General features: G+C 39.3%; 1 protein-coding gene across 1 annotated transcript in view; it reads left to right on the forward strand.

Annotated features, from left to right (window-relative positions):
• The window catches only part of APLF (aprataxin and PNKP like factor), a 74,458-nt gene that overhangs the window by 32,290 nt on the left and 22,164 nt on the right, over positions 1-20,004 (forward strand). The window contains exons 6-8 of the mRNA XM_080813733.1: positions 3,541-3,722; positions 15,981-16,336; positions 17,202-17,327. Coding sequence (XP_080669859.1) covers positions 3,541-3,722; positions 15,981-16,336; positions 17,202-17,327 — 664 coding nt within the window. The remainder of the gene's footprint in view (positions 1-3,540; positions 3,723-15,980; positions 16,337-17,201; positions 17,328-20,004) is intronic.

The raw sequence follows: 20,004 nt of genomic DNA on the forward strand, positions 1-20,004 counted from the left end.
TAGTTTTTAAGTCTCTCAGATTATCTAGCTGTACAGTCATATCTACAAAATTATGGTAGTTCTGGCTTTTTTGCTCCATTTATTGCCTTTAAAAATTTTTATTTCATGAACTAGACCCTGTAATTTTTTTTAAAGATTTTATTTATTAAAAAAAAAGATTTTATTTATTTATTTGACAGAGAGAGACGCAGTGAAAGAGGGAACACAAGCAGGGGGAGTAGGAGAGGAAGAAGCAGACTTCCCACTGAGCCTGGAGCCCAATGCAGGACTCAATCCCAGGACCCTGGGATCATGACCCGAGCTGAAGGCAGACACTTAACAACTGAGCCTCCCAGGCGCCCTAGACCCTGTAATTTTAAAAATGGATAAAATTGACAGCTCTATCTTATTCCTGATTTTAATAGGGATTCTATTAGTATTTCAGCATTAAAATGGTATTCAGTTTTGATACTCTTACCATGTTTAGGATGTTTTCTTTTTTTCTTATTTTTCCTTCAGGAATAACTATTGAATTCTTTGATGAATTTTTTAGTATAGATATAGTCCTGCAAAGGGGTAGATAGGGATGCAGGCAGGGGAGGGCATAGGCAAGCAGTGGGCTGGGGGTTAGGGCTAAAAAAGAAAAAAAGGAAAAAAAGAAATACTCCTGCATTTTCATGTGTCAGTGCAATTAGTGATGTTGGTAGATTTCCTAATGTACCATGCTTGGGTTCCTGGAGTAAGTCTGATTTGTCATGATGGCTTATTATTTTTGAGCTCTGTTAGATCAGAGTTGCTGATACTTAGTTTAGAACATTGGCGTCTGTATTCATAAGTATGGTTATTATTTTCCTCCATGTGTGCCATCTATGTCAGATTTTAGTCTTGAGCTATGTGGGTGTTGTATGCAATAAATTAGATTTTTCCTTATATGCGCAAGGACAGTTTGAATAACAGGAATACCTGTTCCTTTAGAGAACCTTTTTATATCACAATCTGAGCCTGGTTCCTACTTTTAGTAATTGATAGTTCTAGCAGGAATAGGAATAGGTAAGTTTGACCAGTAAAAAATGAATGAAACATCCAGAAGCAGATCAAATTAACATATAGTTAATATATTAAAAATTATCAGTTCAAATTTATAGGGAGAGGATGAATTATTATTATAAATGATGTTGGGAAAATTAACTTTCCATTTGAAAGAAAACAAAGTTAGAGCACTACCTCATACCATATTCTTTTTTTTTTTTTAAAGGTTTTATTTATTTATTTGACAGACAGAGATCACAAGTAGGCAGAGAGGCAGGCAGAGCGAGAGGGGGAAGCAGGCTCCCTGCTGAGCAGAGCCCGAAGTACCTATTCCAGATTTAGAAAAATGTTTGGTATGCCAGATTTGAAGATTATTATAAACTAATTAAGCTCTTTATTTTATGTACTCTTTGTAAAGAGGATTTTTACAACAATACCAAAATGGCTTCTTCCTATACAAAAAGAAATGAGCTCTGGTCCTTAGAAGGAATATTTGTAGTGGAGAACTTGGAATATTGAAGAATATTTTAAATATATATTTTTAATTTTATGATTTTTAAAAGATGATTTTATTTATTTTAGAGAGAGAACAAGAGAGCATGCTGGGGGTTGGGGAGGGGCAGAGGGAGAGAATCTCAAGCAGACTCTGTGCTGAGCACAGAGTTGGGACTTAGTTTCACAACCCTGAGATCATGACCTGAGCCAAAACCAAGAGTCTAATGCTTAACCTGAATAAGCCGTCCAGGTGCCCCTAGTTTTATGATTTTATGTACATGTGTGGCACTTGGAATATGGTAAACTGCTGTTTGGGCAAATGCTGTGTCTTAATTTACATTTTTAGTTCTTAGGATAGTAAGTTGATTATTTTTCTTGATTTGACTAATTCGTATCTGTTGTAGCATTTGGACATTTGCTGCATGAAGCTGTATAGTCCTGACAGTTTCTAAAATGATATGAAATCTTCCTAATTTAAATTCAAAGAAAATGTTTAAGTAATTTAGGCAAAGTTTAGTTATTGAATAGTTTATTCATAAGTTTCTTATGTACATACATTATGTTTATATTGGTTCAATTGATTTTCCTATTAAATAATGTGGACAGTATTTCTTTCCTAACTTTAATGAAGAACTGTTATTTCGGGTCACTTGAATATCCTTTCGTACAAATTTGAGTACACTATAGCCCATGAGCCAAATCCAGCATGCTGCCTGTTTTTGTCACTTAAGTTTTCCTAGAACACAGCTGTGCTCATCCCTGCATGTATTGTCTGTGACTGCTTTTACGCCATAGAGGCTGAGTTGGGTAGTTATGACAGACACTATATGGCCAACAGAACTTAAAATATTTACGATCTGGCTTTTTGTAGAAAAATTTGCCAAACCTTGCTTTAGAACGTTAGTGACTATGGATTGCCTTATATACCTATATTCAGACTCTCCAGGGAATCTTTGGACCAATTCTGCTTATGTTCACAATTCATTTAGTCAAACATTTATTGAGCATCAGTTTTATGCTAGACACATTTCTAGGTGCTGGAGACACCAGGAGAGAACAGTGAACACGACACATAAAGTTTCTGTCCTCGGGAAGTTGTCATTTGAGTGTAGGGGAGACAGATAATTAAACGTGAAAATTGTCCTCTTAAAAACAGTAGATTTTGACGGGGGAGAGATAGGGTGGCTGGGTGATGGACATTTGGGGAGGGTGTGTGCTATGGTGAATGCTGTGAATTGTGTAAGACTGATATTGACAGACCTGTACCCCTGAAACAAATAATACATTGTATGTTAATTTTAAAAAGAGTAGATTTTTTTTTCTGATTAGAGGAATCGTAGATTTATTAAGAAAATATTATATTGATGGGTTTGCCATATATATTGAACCTCAGGTAAATATTATATGGGGTACAGTGTCCATTGTTATTGAGATTTATTTTCGAAATTGGTGAGGTTTGTGGTGATCACTCTTGTTTTAGGGTTATTTTGGGTTCTTTTTTTTTTCCATTTTTATTTTGGGTTCTTAATCTGTTATTAAGTTGAATTCCTCACTGTGGATGTTAGGGGCTCAATAATTGTATGTCAAATTCATTGGATAGCTAGATGTTAAATTTTCTGTTAGAGAAATTCAGTGCTAAAATAAAAAATATATATTTAACACATATCAAATACTCTGCTGTAGTTTATATATTGTACCTCATTTACTCCTCATAACTCTGTGAGTTGTTATTATTATAATTCCTTTCATTGGAATGATAAAGCCAGAGTTCAGAGAGGTAAGGTGAAGCAGTTCAAAGATGACACCTGTTCATATTAGCATATTGGTGTGGCTATCTCCAGGGCTGGAGGTCCTGGCCAAAGTGCTGCTTAATACTTTTTTGGGGTACGCAAATAAGTGTTTTCAAGTTGGCATTAATCTGAATGGAACTTTACTTTTAATTGTCCTTTAATCCTTTTTCTTCTTTCTTTTAATGGATTATTGACATTTGAAGATACAGGAGGTAATTTTTTTCTTCTTTTTCATTGTGTGTTTAAGAAAATATAATCCAGGAAAGTGGAAAAGAAGAAATCTGCAAAGATAAAATTCAAGTAAACATAACACAGCAAGGAAGAAAGCGATTAATTTCATCAGGAAGCTCAGAAAGTACATCAGCAGAACAAGACACAGGGAAAAAGTGCAAAGATGCTGATCAGGAAGAGTCTATCACTTCATCCAAGGTGATTTTTTTTTTTTTAATGTATTATTTGGGGGTGCCAGGCTGGCTTAGTTGGTAGAGTGTGTCTCTTGACCTGGAGGTTGTGGGTTTGAGCCCCACACTGGGTGTAGAAATTAAAAATAAAATCTTAAAAAAAATTTATTATTTGATCGTTTTCTTCATCAAGTGTTCTAGATAAGAATTAATTATATGCTGTATACAGCAAGGAAAAACCAAAGCTGTTCTTTATTACCAAGTTTATGAAGATAAAATCTAGCCCAGATTTTTTTGGCTTACTAAAATTAATATAGTACTTACTTTGTAGAAAACAAATCTACTTAATATAGAGGTTTTCAGACTGGAAAAAAAGTGGAGACCACTTGACGGTTGTAATTGGTACCTCCATTCTGAAAACCTGGGTTCTTTTATTGGTCATTCTCAGACTACATATAATCACCTTTTTCTTGATACCTATGAAGAACAACTGATAGGCTCGTTCTTAATAGCCTGTTGCAGCATTACTTCTGGGCTAATTTCAGCATTTGAAAAACTTCTCTTTCCTCTTTCAGTTTTTGCTAACTCACTAGAATGGTTTGGCTGGCTTAAGCATTCTTTAACCCTGGGTACTTAATGAAAATGGGGCCTATTATTGGATGCCTTTAAAAAAAAAAGAAGGAGTTAGAGAGAGAGAGAGATTGCACAAATGAGTGAGCAAATCCAGGGCAGAAAGGTTAGGTATTTTTCCTCTTTAGAGAGACGTGGCTTTAGGTAATAGTTTTTATGATCATTACAGACCTATGGCTCAGCTTCATGGGTCTCCATCTTTTTAGTGTCAGTGGACACCAAAGGAGTAGATTGGTTTTAGAATAGTGTACACTGGGATGATTGAAATGCTGTCTGCTCTTCAGGAGGTTTGGGCCTTTTGTAGTACTCGCTTCATTCCAGCTTCCTCTCCCATTAGGAAAGATCTAGCTTCTCGCTGGATCCTTTCTTCTAGGTAGGGAAGTGGGGTCTAATCCCCATAGGGTCAACTTCTTGGCTTACTTATAGAGTCAGGTTTAATAAATGAAAACACAACATTTTCTGACTCACATGTATTGACCATAACAAGTTGTTAAGATAAATCTTGTTTAACTTTGGAGCACCTGGGTGGCTCAGCTGGTTGGGCATCTGCCTTTGGCTTCAGTCATGATGTAGGGTTCCTGGTATCAGGCCTGGCATGGGGCTCCCCCTGCTGGGGAGGGGGAAGCCTGCTTCTCCCTCTCCCTCCCCTTCTGCCTCTGCCTCTCCCCTGTTGGGCAGTTTCTCTCTGTCAAATAAATAAATACATAAATAAAATCTTAAAAAAAAAAAAACCTTGTTTAACTTTGAGTCCTAATATGCTATATTCTCTGAACATATTAGTATGACTGCCTTGTTTTTTTTTTCCAAAAAATAAAAGTTTTCTGTTTGTTTTTTTTTTTCCCAGAAGAAAATCTGTAGTATATATATTTTGCTATGTTTATCCCAACCCATTACCCAAGTTTGCCAATGACAAGTAAAACTTAAGAAACACTTTTCTTAATTGATAGATTGCAGAGAGGAGCAGTAAACAGATCTAAGATATTCGAGGTATTTGTGAGATTTTGATGACACACAGATTAGACTGCCTACAATTTTGTGACTCTACTAATGTCTGGTCATGAAGATAATTGCTCTGAAATTTTCCCTATTTCTCATTAATTTCCTTGCATCTTTCTGCAGCTCCTTATGGGTTATGTAACTGTCCAGTTTGGGAGTGAACATGAGGGTGCTTGAATCTAACTTTAAAGAAATAATCTACATAATTTATATAATCTAATTAGGTCTCTGTTATAAACTACAGAAGGAGGCCTAACTGAAACAACTGAAGCAAATAGTGTTTAAAGCTTATTAACCATTGCTGGGAAGCCAACTACCCTAACCTTTAGTGACCTAACAATGTTTTATTCCTATACTTCTGTGGGTTGGCTGGGCTCAGTTGGGCATTTCTTTTGTGACATCTTTATGGTGTAGCTGTGCTGCGTTCATTTGGGAACTCAGCAGAGGCTGGAGCATCTGAAATGGCTTCCCTTGCGTGAATAGTGTCTCCATGAGGACTGATTGAATGGCTGGCAGCTGGCTGGGCCTCCCTTTCTCCACTTAACCAGTAAGTAGTCTAGGTCAAACATCTTTACCTGAAAGCTGGATTCCAAGGGTGTCAAAGTAGAACCAGTCTTCTCTTAAGGCCTGTGACTGGATCTGGTACAGTGTCATTTCTGCTGCATTCTTTTGGTCAGAGCAAGTTACCAGGCCAGCCTAGATTCAAGGGGAGGGGATAAGAACTCCACTGCTTGATGACAGGAGTAATTTGTGTATAAAGGGGTGGGAGGAATTGCTGGACATCATCTTTGATGATTAGCACACAAAGATAGAGGAATAATTCAGTTTCCAGAATGGAAAGGAAAACAGCAGGAACTATAGATTATAAAGACCACCTGGTACAAGGGACTTGATCAAAATCATGTTGGTCTGTGGTTTTCCCATCTTTGTCTCTCGAATCATCCTTCACTGCTGATGGCAGGCTTGCTTCACATGGTATACAACATGGGCGCTGGTAGCTCCAGGCTCATGTCATCTCATTTTTCAACTTAAGAGGAAAAATGAGAGTTTCTCTGTGGTTGCTTCTGTGTAAATTCTAGGGACTTGATCATGAAATCTCCACTTAGACCATTCACAGTGCTCAGACAGATGAAGTAATATCATTACCCCTTTGTAGTCATATATACACCCATTATCAGACAGATGGAGAAAAGGGGGTCTAGAAAGAATAAATAATAGGTATTGTAGTATTTTTGGACAGGGGGATACTATAGTTAGATCCGGATAAATTCAGAAACTGGTAATTTTTAAGTTGGTCGACATCAACTTAACAAATGAGGTTTGGAATGGTTGGAAATACATGGGATATACCATAAGGGGAAAGAGCTGATGTGAGGAAGAAGAGACTTTCAGAATTTCATGCATCTAGAGGGGATTCTCTTGTTTTGACTTGGCCTCTGTTGAGTAATCAGGTGTCAAGGTGGTCAGTTAAGACAGAGAGCCAAACTGAAAGTAACTCAAGCCTTTCTTCAGTTAGTGTGACAGTGCAAGCAAAAGGGGAAATGACTTGTCGGCTCCCCAGTGTTCCATTTTGTTCCAGGGAACAGCACTTAGCAAGAATCAGCAGCATAGGTGTAGAGAATTCTCTAACTGCTGAGGAGCCTTGGACCAAAGGCTTTGCCTCTTTCTAGACAAGGACAAAGGAGAAGAGGAGAGCTAGGAGTGAAAAGATACTGAGTCAAAGTACAGAAAAGTGCCTCATAGGGGGGATCACTGAAGATCCCTGGGAAGGGCCTAAGCCCACACCCCTCCCCCACACCTACTAAAGAGGCTCTGGATGGAGGCACCTGGGCTAGGAATGCATCATAAGCATGGCTAGCCCACTGAGGCTTGAGTCCTTGATTGCATCTCCCTCCAGAAAACTGTAACACACTGGCTGTGCACCATGTCTTCTGTGGGGAGGTCAGCTTTCCCCATGAGGCCTGCTGGCCAAAGCCTTCTGATTGTCCAAGCTTGGGCCTGAAGGATCATATATAGGATTTTGGCCTAGCGCCAGACTCCTCAGTCTGCACCTTGCTCTGCTGACTGCTGTTCCACATCAGTTCCAGGCAGACCAAGAGGCCTGAGTGTCCTGCAGCCCGCTTCTGTCTATTCCTTTTAACCTGAGTTAGAGTCCCTCCTACCTTGAATCCCATCTGCTTTTCTTTTTTTTTTTAAACTGTATAGAATTGTATTTTTCCTTAACTTTGTTTTCCTTAACTTTGACAAGTTCTTTTTAGATTTTGGATACTAGCCCTTTATCTGATAAAACATTTGTAAATACCTTCTCCCATTCTGTTGACTATCTTTTGGTTTTGTCGACTGTTTCCTTTGCTCTGCAAAAGCTTTTTATCTTGATGAAGTCCCTGTGTTTCCCTTGCCTTTGGAGACACTTCTAGCAAGAAGTTGCTGCGACTACGGCCAGAGATGTTACTGCCTGTGTTCTCAAGGATTTTGTTGGATTTCTGTTTCAGATTGAGGCCTTTCATCAAAATTGAGTCTATTTTTGTGTATGGTGTAAGGAGATGGTCCAGTTTTATTCTTCTGTATGTGGCTGTCCAATTTTCCCAACACCATTTGTCGAAGAGACTGTCTTTTTTCCATTGGACATTCTTTCCTGCTTTGTCAAAGATTAGTTAACCATAGAGTTGAGGGACTATTTGGGGGTTCTCAATTCTGTTTCTTTCTTTTTTTTTTTTTTTTAAAGATTTTATTTATTTATTTGACAGAGAGATGGAGAGCCCAAGTAGGCAGAGTGGCAGGCAGAGGGAGAGGGAGAAGCAGGCTCTCCGCTGAGCAGGGAGCCCGATGTGGGGCTCGATCCCAGGACCTCAGGATCATGACCTGAGCCGAAGGTAGACACTCAACCGACTGAGCCACCCAGGCACCCCTCTGTTCTGTTTCTTTGATCTGTGTGTCTGTTTTTGTGCCAGTACAATACTGTCTTAATGATTACAGCTTTGTAATAGAGCTTAAAGTTCTGAATTGTGATGCTGCCAAATTTGGTTTTCTTTTTCAGCATTCCTCTGGCTATTCAGGAGTCTTTTCTGGTTCCATACAAATTTTCAGATTATTTTTTCCAGCTCTGTGAAAAAAGTTGATGGTATTTTGATAGGGATTGTATTGAATGTATAGATTGCTCTAGGTAGCATAGACATTTTAATAATATTTGTCTTTCCAATCCATGAACATGGAACTAAGGTCTCCTACTCTGCTATCTTGGAAAGTTAATCTTGCCTTTCTGTTTTGATAGGCTTGATTAGACATTGTAGAAGGTGGCATAGTAAGCTAACAATTTATAATAATGTAATCTTTCCTCCATTTCCACCCCCCTCATACTTGTCTGACCCATATCTAAATTTCACATTTAAGTCTTTGGGTACTTATATTAATTTGTCCTTATTTGAGCCTTGGGACTGATTGTGGTAGATGATATGGCAGGTGAAATGATCTTCACTTCTAGTTCTAGCTATAGGGGTCATGAGTCCCTAAGTCACAGTGGGCGTCTTAGTTTAATTAACCATGAATAGCCCAGAAGTCCATTCAGGCAGTAAGATATTAAAGAGATACAAAGAGTAGAAAAACACCCAATTTAGCATATCCTGAAGATAAAGGTTGTTCTGCTTTATCAGGGTGCTATAGTGATTTATTTGGCAAAACCAATAATTTAGCAAGTGTTTATCTCAGGAAGTATGAATCCTGAGAACTGATTGTAGTGTCATGTACCCCTATTGGTTGTTTGGATGTATCATTTTTTTCTTCCAACTTAAAGACTGCAATCAGGGTTATTCAGAAAGTTGTTTGGTTTTTTTTTTTTTTTTTTTTTAAGTCATCCAGGATATCAAAAGGTCCAGGTGTTCAATGAAGCTTTTAAGGCATTACCAAAAATGTTGTTTATTCCTGAAAGCTGGTTGGGAGTAGGGTGGTATCTATGCTATTTTGAGAGTATCTTCATTGTCCTGAGCACAGTAGATACCTTGGCTTGGTTGCTTATATTACATTATTGTTTGGTGGAAGGTGTATATTTGGGGGGGGGAGATGCTTATTTAATCTCTTTGAAGGAGATTTTTATATTAGGTGTTGAAAGGTGGTTGGTGCTAGCAAATGGGGTTAGTGAGGAGGAAAACTGTCCGTGAGCAGCACAGCATGAGCAGAGACATAGAGGCCAGGAGAATGTGTGTGGCCCATGGATGTCATCTGCGCTGGAGTGTCACGCGAGTGTTTGCATGGATGGGTGTGTGGATGTGGGTGGGTGGGGCAAGGGGAGGAAGCTTCCTCAAGAGACTGGGGAACAACTCAGATGGCATTTGATGCCAGACTATACAGAAATCAGGACTGTACTTCATGGCCTCAGAGACTTTTTGAAGTGTTTTGGGAAGGAGAATAAGGGGACAGGAAGATGGCATATCAACCATACGTAAGGTGGAGGCAGGAACTGCCTAAGAAGCTGCCATGGGAGGCCGCAGGGAATGAAGGCCTGAGCTAGACAGTGGCACTGGACCAGAAAGAAGTAGAGGGACATGAGAGACATTTTGAAGGTAGAATTAACAGAACCTGATGACTAACAGCATATTGAGGAGGAAGTATTGAAAATGTTCTTTAGGGGTGTCTGGGTGACTCAGTAGGTTAAGCGTCCGACTTTCGATTTTGGCTCAGGTCATGATCTCAGAGTCGTGGGATCAAGCCCAGCATAGAGCTTTGGGCTGGGTGTGGGGCCTGCTTAGGATTTTCTCTCTCCCTTTTGCTCTTCCCATCCCTCCCTCCCAACTCCCATGCACACGTGCACACACACACACACTTTCTCTCTTAAAAAAAAAAAATCAGGACTAAGGAGAGAGTTCTATTATATCTGCATTATTTGGAAGCAAACTTGGACACAGTGCATTTAGAGTGTAGGTGTATATGGAGGTGGAAGCTTTGGTAGCGAGAGCCATTTCCAGGGTTGCTGCCTGCACTGTATGTATATGCCGCTGTGCTCATGCTATGTGCTAGCTGTGAGACATCTCATTTCTCTCCGTACACATGCCGGCTGTGAAGTCCTACTCCTATTTCTTCATGAAAGTAGCAGGGGAGATGAAGAATATAACTCTTACTGCCCAGCCATCTCTTAAGTAAGGCTGTATTGCCCCAGCGCTCCACAGTATTGGTTTACTACATCAGAGAATCCTGTATCCTTTGCTTTTCTGATGGGCCACTTAATACCATTTACGACATGGCTCTTCTCAGCCCCACAGAGACATCTTTTCATTCATTTATTTATTCAACAAGCATTCATTAAGCAAGTAGTAGCGATACCATGGCATTGATAATGCTATTAACTAAAGCAAACACATACAGAACCATTTACTGAGCTCTTACCCACAACTATACTTACGTCATTTCATTTTTAGAAAATCCTGGAAAGTTGATTGATAATAGCCCCAGTTAACCGATCGAGAGACCTGAGACTCCGAGAGTTGGAATCAACTTGTTCAAAGTCAAAAGTTAGGAAATGGCTAAACTATTATTCAAGATACGATTTTTTTTTTTTTTTTTTTTTTTACTTCAAAGACCATTCTGGTAATCATTACACTAAGCCGTCTTTCTGTTACATGCAAGGCGGTGTGCTAGAATCTGGGATAAAACATGAATAAGAGATAGCTGATTAGGAGCTCATAGTCCTGTGGGGGACATGATTCAAAATCATGAAATAATGTTGATACCACATTGATTTTTCTGGGGGCTTTGGGGCTGCCTAAGCCAACTCCCAGGGAAGGGATCCTCAAAGAACTGATCTGAGCTAAATCTTAACAGAAGAGATAGAAGTAGGAATCCATCCAGGTAGATGAGCAGCAGGTACAAGAGCAGAGGAGGTACTGATAGCCTGCTGGGAACTATTGTTTTTAGAATTTGTGCTGTAAAGCCAGGTGAGGATGGAGCTGGCAGTGGGGACCAGTCATAGAGGGAGGAATTGAGAGGATTTTGGCCACAGAGGTAATCCTGGAAGCTCTTTAGAGGAGAGACTGAAAGAGAACAAAATGAAAGACAGGGGAATGAGAGAGAAAATGAGGACATCTCAGTCAAGAAATAAAGAGACTCTGATCCAGGTTGGTGGCATTAAGGATGACACAGAGGCATCAGGTCAGAGAAATATTTAAGAAACAAAACTGCAGGACTTGTTGCTTGGATCTGAGCAGAGTGAGGGAACAGAAGGACTGAAAGATGCACTTCCAAGTTTCTGGCCAGAATGAATGGAGAAGCTACGTTGGCAGAAACTTTGGTATAGAATACGGGGGGAGGATTTTAGTTTTCACATTTTGAGTTTGAGGTGCATAGGATATTGTGGAAGAAATGTCTAGTTAGTGGTTGACTGTAAGTTTGAAGCTCAAGAGTGAAGGTGGAGCTGGAGGTTGGAATTTTTAATCCTTAGTATGTGGGTGCTAATGAGACTAATGCAGGACTTTGAAGGCAACTTATTAGTACAGACATTGTTTCCAGGGGCAGCAGATTACCTTGGTGAACTTATATTGGGCAGAAGTTCTGTAGCCTGTCCCTTGTGGTACATTAAAAACTTCAGATGGGTGAAGGGCAAGGGAGGGCTTGCTGGGCAAGTTAACAAGACAATTTAATACTCTTAATAGTACTCTTAATAGTACATTCCAGTCATTGCCAAGCACCAAGGTTACCTTACACCAGCTTGATCCCTGAGGCCTGTAGCCTTTTTATAGTATAGGGAACCCCGTTTCTCTATCATGAACCTTCGGCCACCCACATTTCATTCTTCACCTTTTCATCTAAGCAGTGTGGGTGCTTAAAAACATGGACCTCTCTGCCTTTCTCCTGCTTCTTCTAAATACACAGCACCTTCCATCTTTCCTCTTCCCTCACTTGCCAATTTCAGTGTCTTGCTCTGGCTCATGAGCTTTGTAATTGGCATAGGACAAATTTATGTCTCAGCAAACTTACAAATTACTGCATGTAATGGATTTTTGGGATCCTTTATAAATAATTGAAACTATGAATGTTAAATTCTTGAATGCCAAGGGCCTACTGAGTATCAATATTTCATGAAGTTCCATAAAGGACATTATGAATTCCAGCTTTTGTGCCTCTTAAAATATATTTGAGAACCCCTGATCCATAGTGTTGGTATCTGTGACTTTATCATTTCTTTCTCTTTTAGAATAAATTAGTGTGTTAATTACTCTGTGAAGATTGGAAAAAAAAACAGTAGAGAGAGTTGAAATAATGTTAAACATTTCTTATCTTTTATTTTCTTTGGCCTGTTTTCTGTTTTTTAAGTGGCAAAAAAATGCATGCTGTTATCAAAAAAAGAATGTTAGAACATGTGGAGTATAAAGTAGAAATCTTGATTTGCCTTATCCTTCAATCCCATTGGCCTTACTACTATTTTGGTTTGTATCCTTCCAAACATTTTTATTTGAATTTATACAAGTAAATACACACATAGGTGGACAGGGATTTTTTTTTTTTTTTTTTAAATTTGACAGACAGAGATCACAAGTAGGCAGAGTGGCGGGGGTGGGGGTGGGGTGGGGAAGCAGGTTCCCCGGGGAGCAGAGAGCCCGATGCAGGGCTCAATCCCAGGACCCTGAGATCATGACCTGAGCCGAAGGCAGAGACTTTAACCCACTGAGCCAGGCGCCCCAGGGATTTTTTTTTTTTTTAAAGCTAAATGGAATCGTGTGTGTGTGTGTGTGTGTGTGTGTGTGTGTATGTATGTGTGTGTGTGTGTGTGTGTGTATAAAAGATTCTTGTTTAATTAAAAAAATTCTTATATGTAGAAAGAAATCTGTTCATTTTCAACCTTTGCATAGTGTTTCATGGTAAGAATGGATTCTAATTTACTTAACTGCTTCCCTAATTGTATCTCTTTTTTCCCTATAATAATTGACAGGATGTTGAATGGGATTTTTTTTTTTTACCCTATCAATTCCAAACTGCTACTGAGGCCCAGAGCTGGGGACAAAAGTTCTACGTATAAGTATCTCATGATTGAAAGGATCCCCAGCAGTAAGAGTCAATTAAGTCTTTCCCTGTGAGGCTTATTGAAAGGAATGAGAAGGGTTCATCATCCTACCGCCACCCGCCCCCCACCCCTCAGGCTTTATACAAAGAAACCTGAGAGGCCAGAAGATTTTAAGTTTTGGGGGAGTGCTCTGTTTGTGGGGAGATGTTATGTTCTCTCTTTGAAACCAAGAGAGAAAGCACTCTAAAACAATTCACTGCGGAGTTTAGAGATGCCAACAGGAACAAGAGACTGACATTTTATTGGACATTTGCTTAGCCAAGGGATTGCTAACCTGCCCTGTTTCTACATAAACAGGGAAAATGAAAATTGGCGAGTTGACTCAGTGAGGAACTGCCAAGGGGAAGGTGGGTCAGGATTGCCCCATTCCTACCCAAGAGTTCCAGTCCCTGGCATGTGTGAGTTGGTCCTATAGGAGGGAGATGAGATCGGGGTGTAATTGAGCAGCTTGGGAGAAAAGAGTACGTGTTTTAGAGAATTGTGGCATGAGTACCACCAGGTGAGGGTTAGCTCCAAGAGGTAGCCAGATTGCCTTTCTCGTAGGTTTTTTATTACCATGCAAGAAACATGGTAAGAACTAGGTTCCTTTTGCAAGGTCTTTAGTCAGTTTGGATAGCCTTTTAAAAAAACTTACGTACTATGTATCTTTTTTTTTTTTAAGATTTTATTTATTTATTTGACAGACATAGATCACAAGTAGGCAGAGAGGCAGGCAGAGGGGGTGGGGAAAGCAGGCTCCCCGCTGAGCAGAGAGCCCTATGCGGGGCTCAATCCCAGGACTCTGGGATCATGACCTGAGCCGAAGGCAGAGGCTTTAACCCACTGAGCCATCCAGGCGCCCCATGTACTATATATCTTAAAAAAGCAAAGACTATCAGGGGCACCTCGGTGGCTCAACTGGTTAAGCATCTGCCTTCAGCTCAGGTCATGATCCCAGGGGCCTGGGATTGAGCCCTACTTTGCCTGCTCAGCAGGGAGTCTGATTGTCCCTCTCCCTCTCCTTCTGCCCACCACCCCCCTTCCCTGGCTCATGCTCACTCTCTCTCTTACTCTCAAATTTATTTATATATATATATATATATATATGAAATAAAAAAAGAAAAGACTATCAAAACATTTAAGTAATTGGACATCTGGGTGGTTTAGTTGGTCAAGTAACTGCCTTCACCTCAGGTCATGATCCTGGAGTCCTAGGATGGAGTCCCACATCTGCTCCCTCCTCGGCAGGGAGTCTGCTTCTCCCTCTGACCTCTCCCTTCCCATGCTCGCTCTCTCTCTCTCTCAAATAAATAAAATAAATCTTAAAAAAAAATTTAAGTAATTAGCCCCAAAGAAGTCATGCTAATTAGTATCTTCTCAGGAAATGTGAGCCATTGGATATTAAGTGATATCAAAACCAGTTTTCTCCAGGTGGCAGCCAGCATACACGAATCCTTGGTTATAAATGGGTTTGAACCTTCACATATACCTGTTAGGTTGTCAGCACATCCCAGTAGTGGTTACCAGGAGCACTGAAGTTTATCTGAGCTATGTTTCCACTCCACAGGAAGTTAGGTAATTAAGAAGTCATTTTTAATAGGATACAAATAGGCTTACTATTTGTCCTGGTAGTAAGTACAGATTAAAAAGGTTCTTCAGGGGCACCTGGGTGGCTCAGTGGGTTAAAGCCTCTGCTTCGACTCAGGTCATGATCCCAGGGTGCTGGGGTCAAGCCCCGCATCGGGCTCTCTTCTCAGCAAGGAGCCTGCTTCCCCCTCTCTCTCTGCCTGCCTCTCTGGCTACTTGTGATCTCTGTCTGTCAAATAAATAAATAAAATCTTTAAAAAAAAAAAAAAAGTTTCTGCAGTGCTAATGAGAATGTTTACTTGGTTCAAAACACCTTTTTGGTTAAACTGAAACTTTTATCCGACCACTTCAAAGAAATCATATTTTCTCAGTTTGTTGTGACACAGCTTCATCCAAGTTTTTCTGTGAGGGGGGAGCAATTTTACCATTCAACTAAAGGGGGAAAAGTCATAATTATATTTAGAGGGTAGAAATAAGTATTTCAGTAACAGAAATTATAAAGACAGTGCAAGTTAAGAGTATGACACATTATTGAATGGGGAGTTTAAAAGACTAGCAGTGTTTGGGGAAAAATTATATTCAAATGGAAGCGAAGTTATATTCTCTTAATGTTTCATTTGTATTTTCTGGTTCTCTTTCAATGAATGCTTGATGTGATTGTAAATTTTGATACAGGTGTATATTTTCTTTTTTAAAGATTTCTTTTTTTTTAAGGTAATTTCTACACCCAGTGTGGGGCTCGAACTCACAACCCCGAGATCGAGTCACGTGGTCCTCTGACTGTGCCAGCCAGGTGTCGCTGTATATTCCATTTCTAATAACTGTAAATTGGTTTAAAGTAACCAAATTACAGACATGGAAAGTGGCATTTTTAATAACTTTAAAATGTGAATCTTAAAAGTTTAAAAAATATACATGTTGGATGAATCTTACAGTTTCATCCAACATGTATGAATCTTACAGTTTCATGCCTTTTTGCTTAAGTTTACATATTTTAAAACATCTTTCATTTATTTCTATTATCTTTTTTCTGATTTGTCTTTGTAGGCAATGCCAAGGTCGTGTTCTACAGTCACGTTAAGTAATGCAGAGGTGAATGATATGAAGGCTGGTACACAGAAAAATGAAATCCCAATAGAGGAACTTGGTAAGGTTCCTGAACATAAGAGTATTGTGAAAGAAACACGAAGTAAAGAAGGCGAGGTGATGAGCTGTTCTGAGAGTCACCTGAGTGCCCAGGACAAGTCCTACCAAGAGGAGTCTCAAGGATCTCCTTCTGAGTCCAGCTCTGAACTCTCCAATCCTGAAACTTTGCACGCAAAGGCAACTGACTCAGTTGCACAAGGTTCTGAAGAAAACAAGATCAAGAGGACATCCTGCATGTATGGGGCAAACTGCTACAGGTAAAATGAAATTACAGGTAGCCCGGAATTCCATTATTTCCATAGCAGGTGGCTATGTAGTATATGTGTATTAAAAGCCTAGTAAAACACTCTGAGCTGAGGGTAAGGAGCTTTATCATGTTTCTGCTTGTTTACACTTTGTCAGGATTCAGTCCTATAAATCTTGCTTAGAAGCTTTCAGGATGCAGTGGGGGAATTGTTTCATATGTAGACATGCTGATTAATGCAAGGACATGAACTAGGGAATCCAGACTTGAGAACTGAATCACCCATACCTAAATGCCTGCTTATTTAATGTGTTTTTAGATATTAGAAAGATGGCCTCATAAATAGTTGTAGTATATAATATAACTCTCAAAAGAATTGTAAATTGTGTTTAAGGTGTCTTACTATACTTGTGCTTTCCCTTTATATTTTTCTAATTGTGCTTTTGAATCATTATGATGCTTTTATTTTGCTACCGTGAGGGTTCTGTACCGACCAGATGTCATGAGCTTTTTTTTTTTTTTTTTAAAGATTTTATTTATTTATTCACAGGCAGAGATCACAAGTAGGCAGAGAGGCAGGCAGAGAGAGAGGAGGAAGCAGGCTCCCCGCTGAGCGGAGAGCCCGATGCGGGGCTTGATCCCAGGACCCTGGGATCATGACCTGAGCCGAAGGCAGAGGCTTTAACCCACTGAGCCACCCAGGCGCCCCATGAGCTTTATTTTTAACAATGTAACACATTGGTTCAATGTCTGGAATAATTAGATGTGCATTAGTTGGTTTCCTGCTATATCCTATTAATTAGTTTTTGTAGTATATCTAGAACTCTCGTGTATCCTATTAATGGTTTTTTCTGACAGTATATTTGCCACCCTCATAGGAAGAATCCTGTTCATTTTCAACACTTCAGTCACCCTGGTGATAGTGATTATGGAGGTGTCCAAGTCATGTGTCAAGATGAGGCTGATGACCGGCCTGAATGTCCCTATGGAGCATCTTGTTACAGGTATGTACACCTGAAGTGTTAGGTTGTACTCCTTTTCTCCTTAGTCTCTGTGGTATATTCAGAAGAAATGGCAGGCAACTTCTCACTTTAAGCCTTTAGTCTTTACACTTCCATAGATAGTAGGTTTTCAATTTGTTAATAGGTAGGACTATAATATTTCTTTTAGATAATTATAAATTGCTCAAGTTATTAGCCTTGTAAATGCCTGAAATTGTTCCTCATTTCTAACTTTCTAAAATGCAAATCAGATCATTGAAAAGCTGTCGATGTTACCCCGTCATACACTCTATCCAGACTCCTTAGTGTGACATAAATAAATTCAGGATGTTATCTCTGCTTTCCTCAACTCCTGCCACTCTGCCATTCTTCCCAACACATGAAACTTGATCCTAAAAGAAGAGCACCTTCTTCTCTTTCCTTTCATAGCATGTCTGTATCATGCACTGAAGAATTTATCTGGAATCATTTTCTTAGGCTTTGGAATTTCTTTTATTATTTCTTTAGTGAAAATCTTATGGAAAAGGATTCTTTCAGCTTTTGTGTATCTGAATATGTCCTAATTGATCAATTGGTTGATGGCTCTTTTCACTAGGTGTAGAATTCTAGCTTGGCACCTTTGGTTTTTTGTCCATCACTTTAAAGATGTACTATTGACTAATGCATCCGTAGTTTCTGTTAAAAGTTACTTGTTTGTCTTATTGTTGCCTTGAAATTAACCCTGCCTTTCCTCTGGCCATTTTAAGATTTTTATCATGACTTTTTTTTTTTTTTTTTTTTGTAAACTCTACCCTTAACATGGGGCTCAAACTCATGACCCAAGATTAAGAGTCTCATGTTTTACCAAGTGAACCAGCCAGGTGCCCCTCATTGCTTTTACTTTCAACTGTTTAACTAGCATGTGTTTAGGTATGATTTTTTTTTTTTTTTTTTTTTTACATTTTTCCTATTTGGGGTTCACTGAGCTTTTTTGCATGTTGTTTGTCTTTGTTAGTTTGAGGACATTGCTTAGCTGTTATCTCATCTCTCAGATACTGTTCTGCCCCATTCTATGTCTTCCCTCATTCTTCTACTCCAGTTAGCCATGTTAAGTCTTTTGACTGTGTCCCATATGTCTCTTATACATTGTTTCATTCTTTCCATTACTTTTCTTTTTTTTTTTTTTTTAACCTCTGTGCCTCAGATTGGATATTTGCTGTTGCTTGTCTTAGAGTTTAGTAATTCTCTCTTCTCATGTGTCTAGGCTGCTGATAAACCTATCCACAGAGTTCATAATTTCTGATATTGCATTTTATGCCTGTTATTTTCCATCAGTGAGCATTCCCCCCACTCTGTTTGGCAGATAGGGCTAGTCATCTCTGTCCAGTCAGAGATTTGGATTATAAGTAATACCTATGTTGTTATTTTCATAAAACTCAATATGCCTTTGGTTTGTCTGTGTTCCTTTGGCATGGCTTGTCTAGACTTTTAACAGAAAAGCAGGTCTCTGTCTTCTTAGCTCTGAAACTTCCCTTCGGGTATTCTGAGTTTAGCCAATTAGGCTACTACCCATGCATCCTAAAATCTGGCACATTTCTTGAGAGGAGACTAGTTATGTGTTTGTTGCAGATCCTTTCTCCCTAGTGGGGCTTCTCCTCTGAAATACAGCATGAATTAGAGATTTCATTCTACCAATTTGAAGTTCCAGGCACAGACCTTAAACCTCTTATACTTCCCAGGAACTCAGCAGGTATTTCTTAGGAAGAATCAGCCTCGTGTTTGGGGTTCTTTTAGTTTTCAAATTGTCCTGACAACCCCATGAGCCCATGAAAAGCTCTACAAGTTTCTCTTTCTTCAACTAGAGTTCCTCCAGGTGACTCAGATCTTATTCTTCAGCCCACACCAAGAACTGGCAAAGACCTCTAGGGAAGAAAATACCAGAAAATACCAGTGATTGTTAGCTAACCTAGGAAGGGCTTTTTCTCTGTGGAATTTTAGATAATCCAAAATTCTCATTGCTCCCACAGTTCTGTCATAAAAATAATTTTTACAGTTTATCAGTGTTTTTTCCCTAGTTGTTAAGATACTAACCTGCCATGATGTCCTGTGCCCTTCCTAGAAGCAAAATCCAAATGTGCCTATTCTTGAGAAGAATGAATGTAAAATATAAAACCTTCCTAAGAATCATCAAATGTGAAATACTGTCAAAATAATGTCAAAAATTGCTGCCTCCATGTCATCAGTCTCTTTAAGAGAGGTCAGAACTGTGAGTAGGCAAGAGAAATTACTCCAAGTCCAGTGACCTGCATATGCTCATAGAAACTTTCAGATCTCGATCTAAATATATTTATATATACATAGAGTGTATTTTTTTTCATCTCTCGAGCTGCTTGATGTGTTGGTTCAACTTGGAGATAAAATCTGAAGGTTTTTTTTCCCCTTGTTTTTTTTAATTAAAAACAGTTCAGAGAGACTCTTGGAGAATGTTAGATATGATTGCTTACTCTGACTACTAAAGGAATTAAAGGAATGGAAAGAAGAAAGGTTAATGAGTTGCCAAAGACTCTAAAGCCAGTGAGATGAAAACCAAGTCTCTTCCTTGATCCATTCCAGCATTTCTCTGTGGCAGGGCCCGACTCCACCATTGTTATTTATGGCTGGCTGGCTGGTTGGCTTCCTTCCTTTCTTTATTTTTTTAACA

This window comes from Martes martes (genome assembly GCF_963455335.1).
Source record: "Martes martes genome assembly, chromosome: 9".
Classification (NCBI taxonomy): domain Eukaryota; kingdom Metazoa; phylum Chordata; class Mammalia; order Carnivora; family Mustelidae; genus Martes; species Martes martes.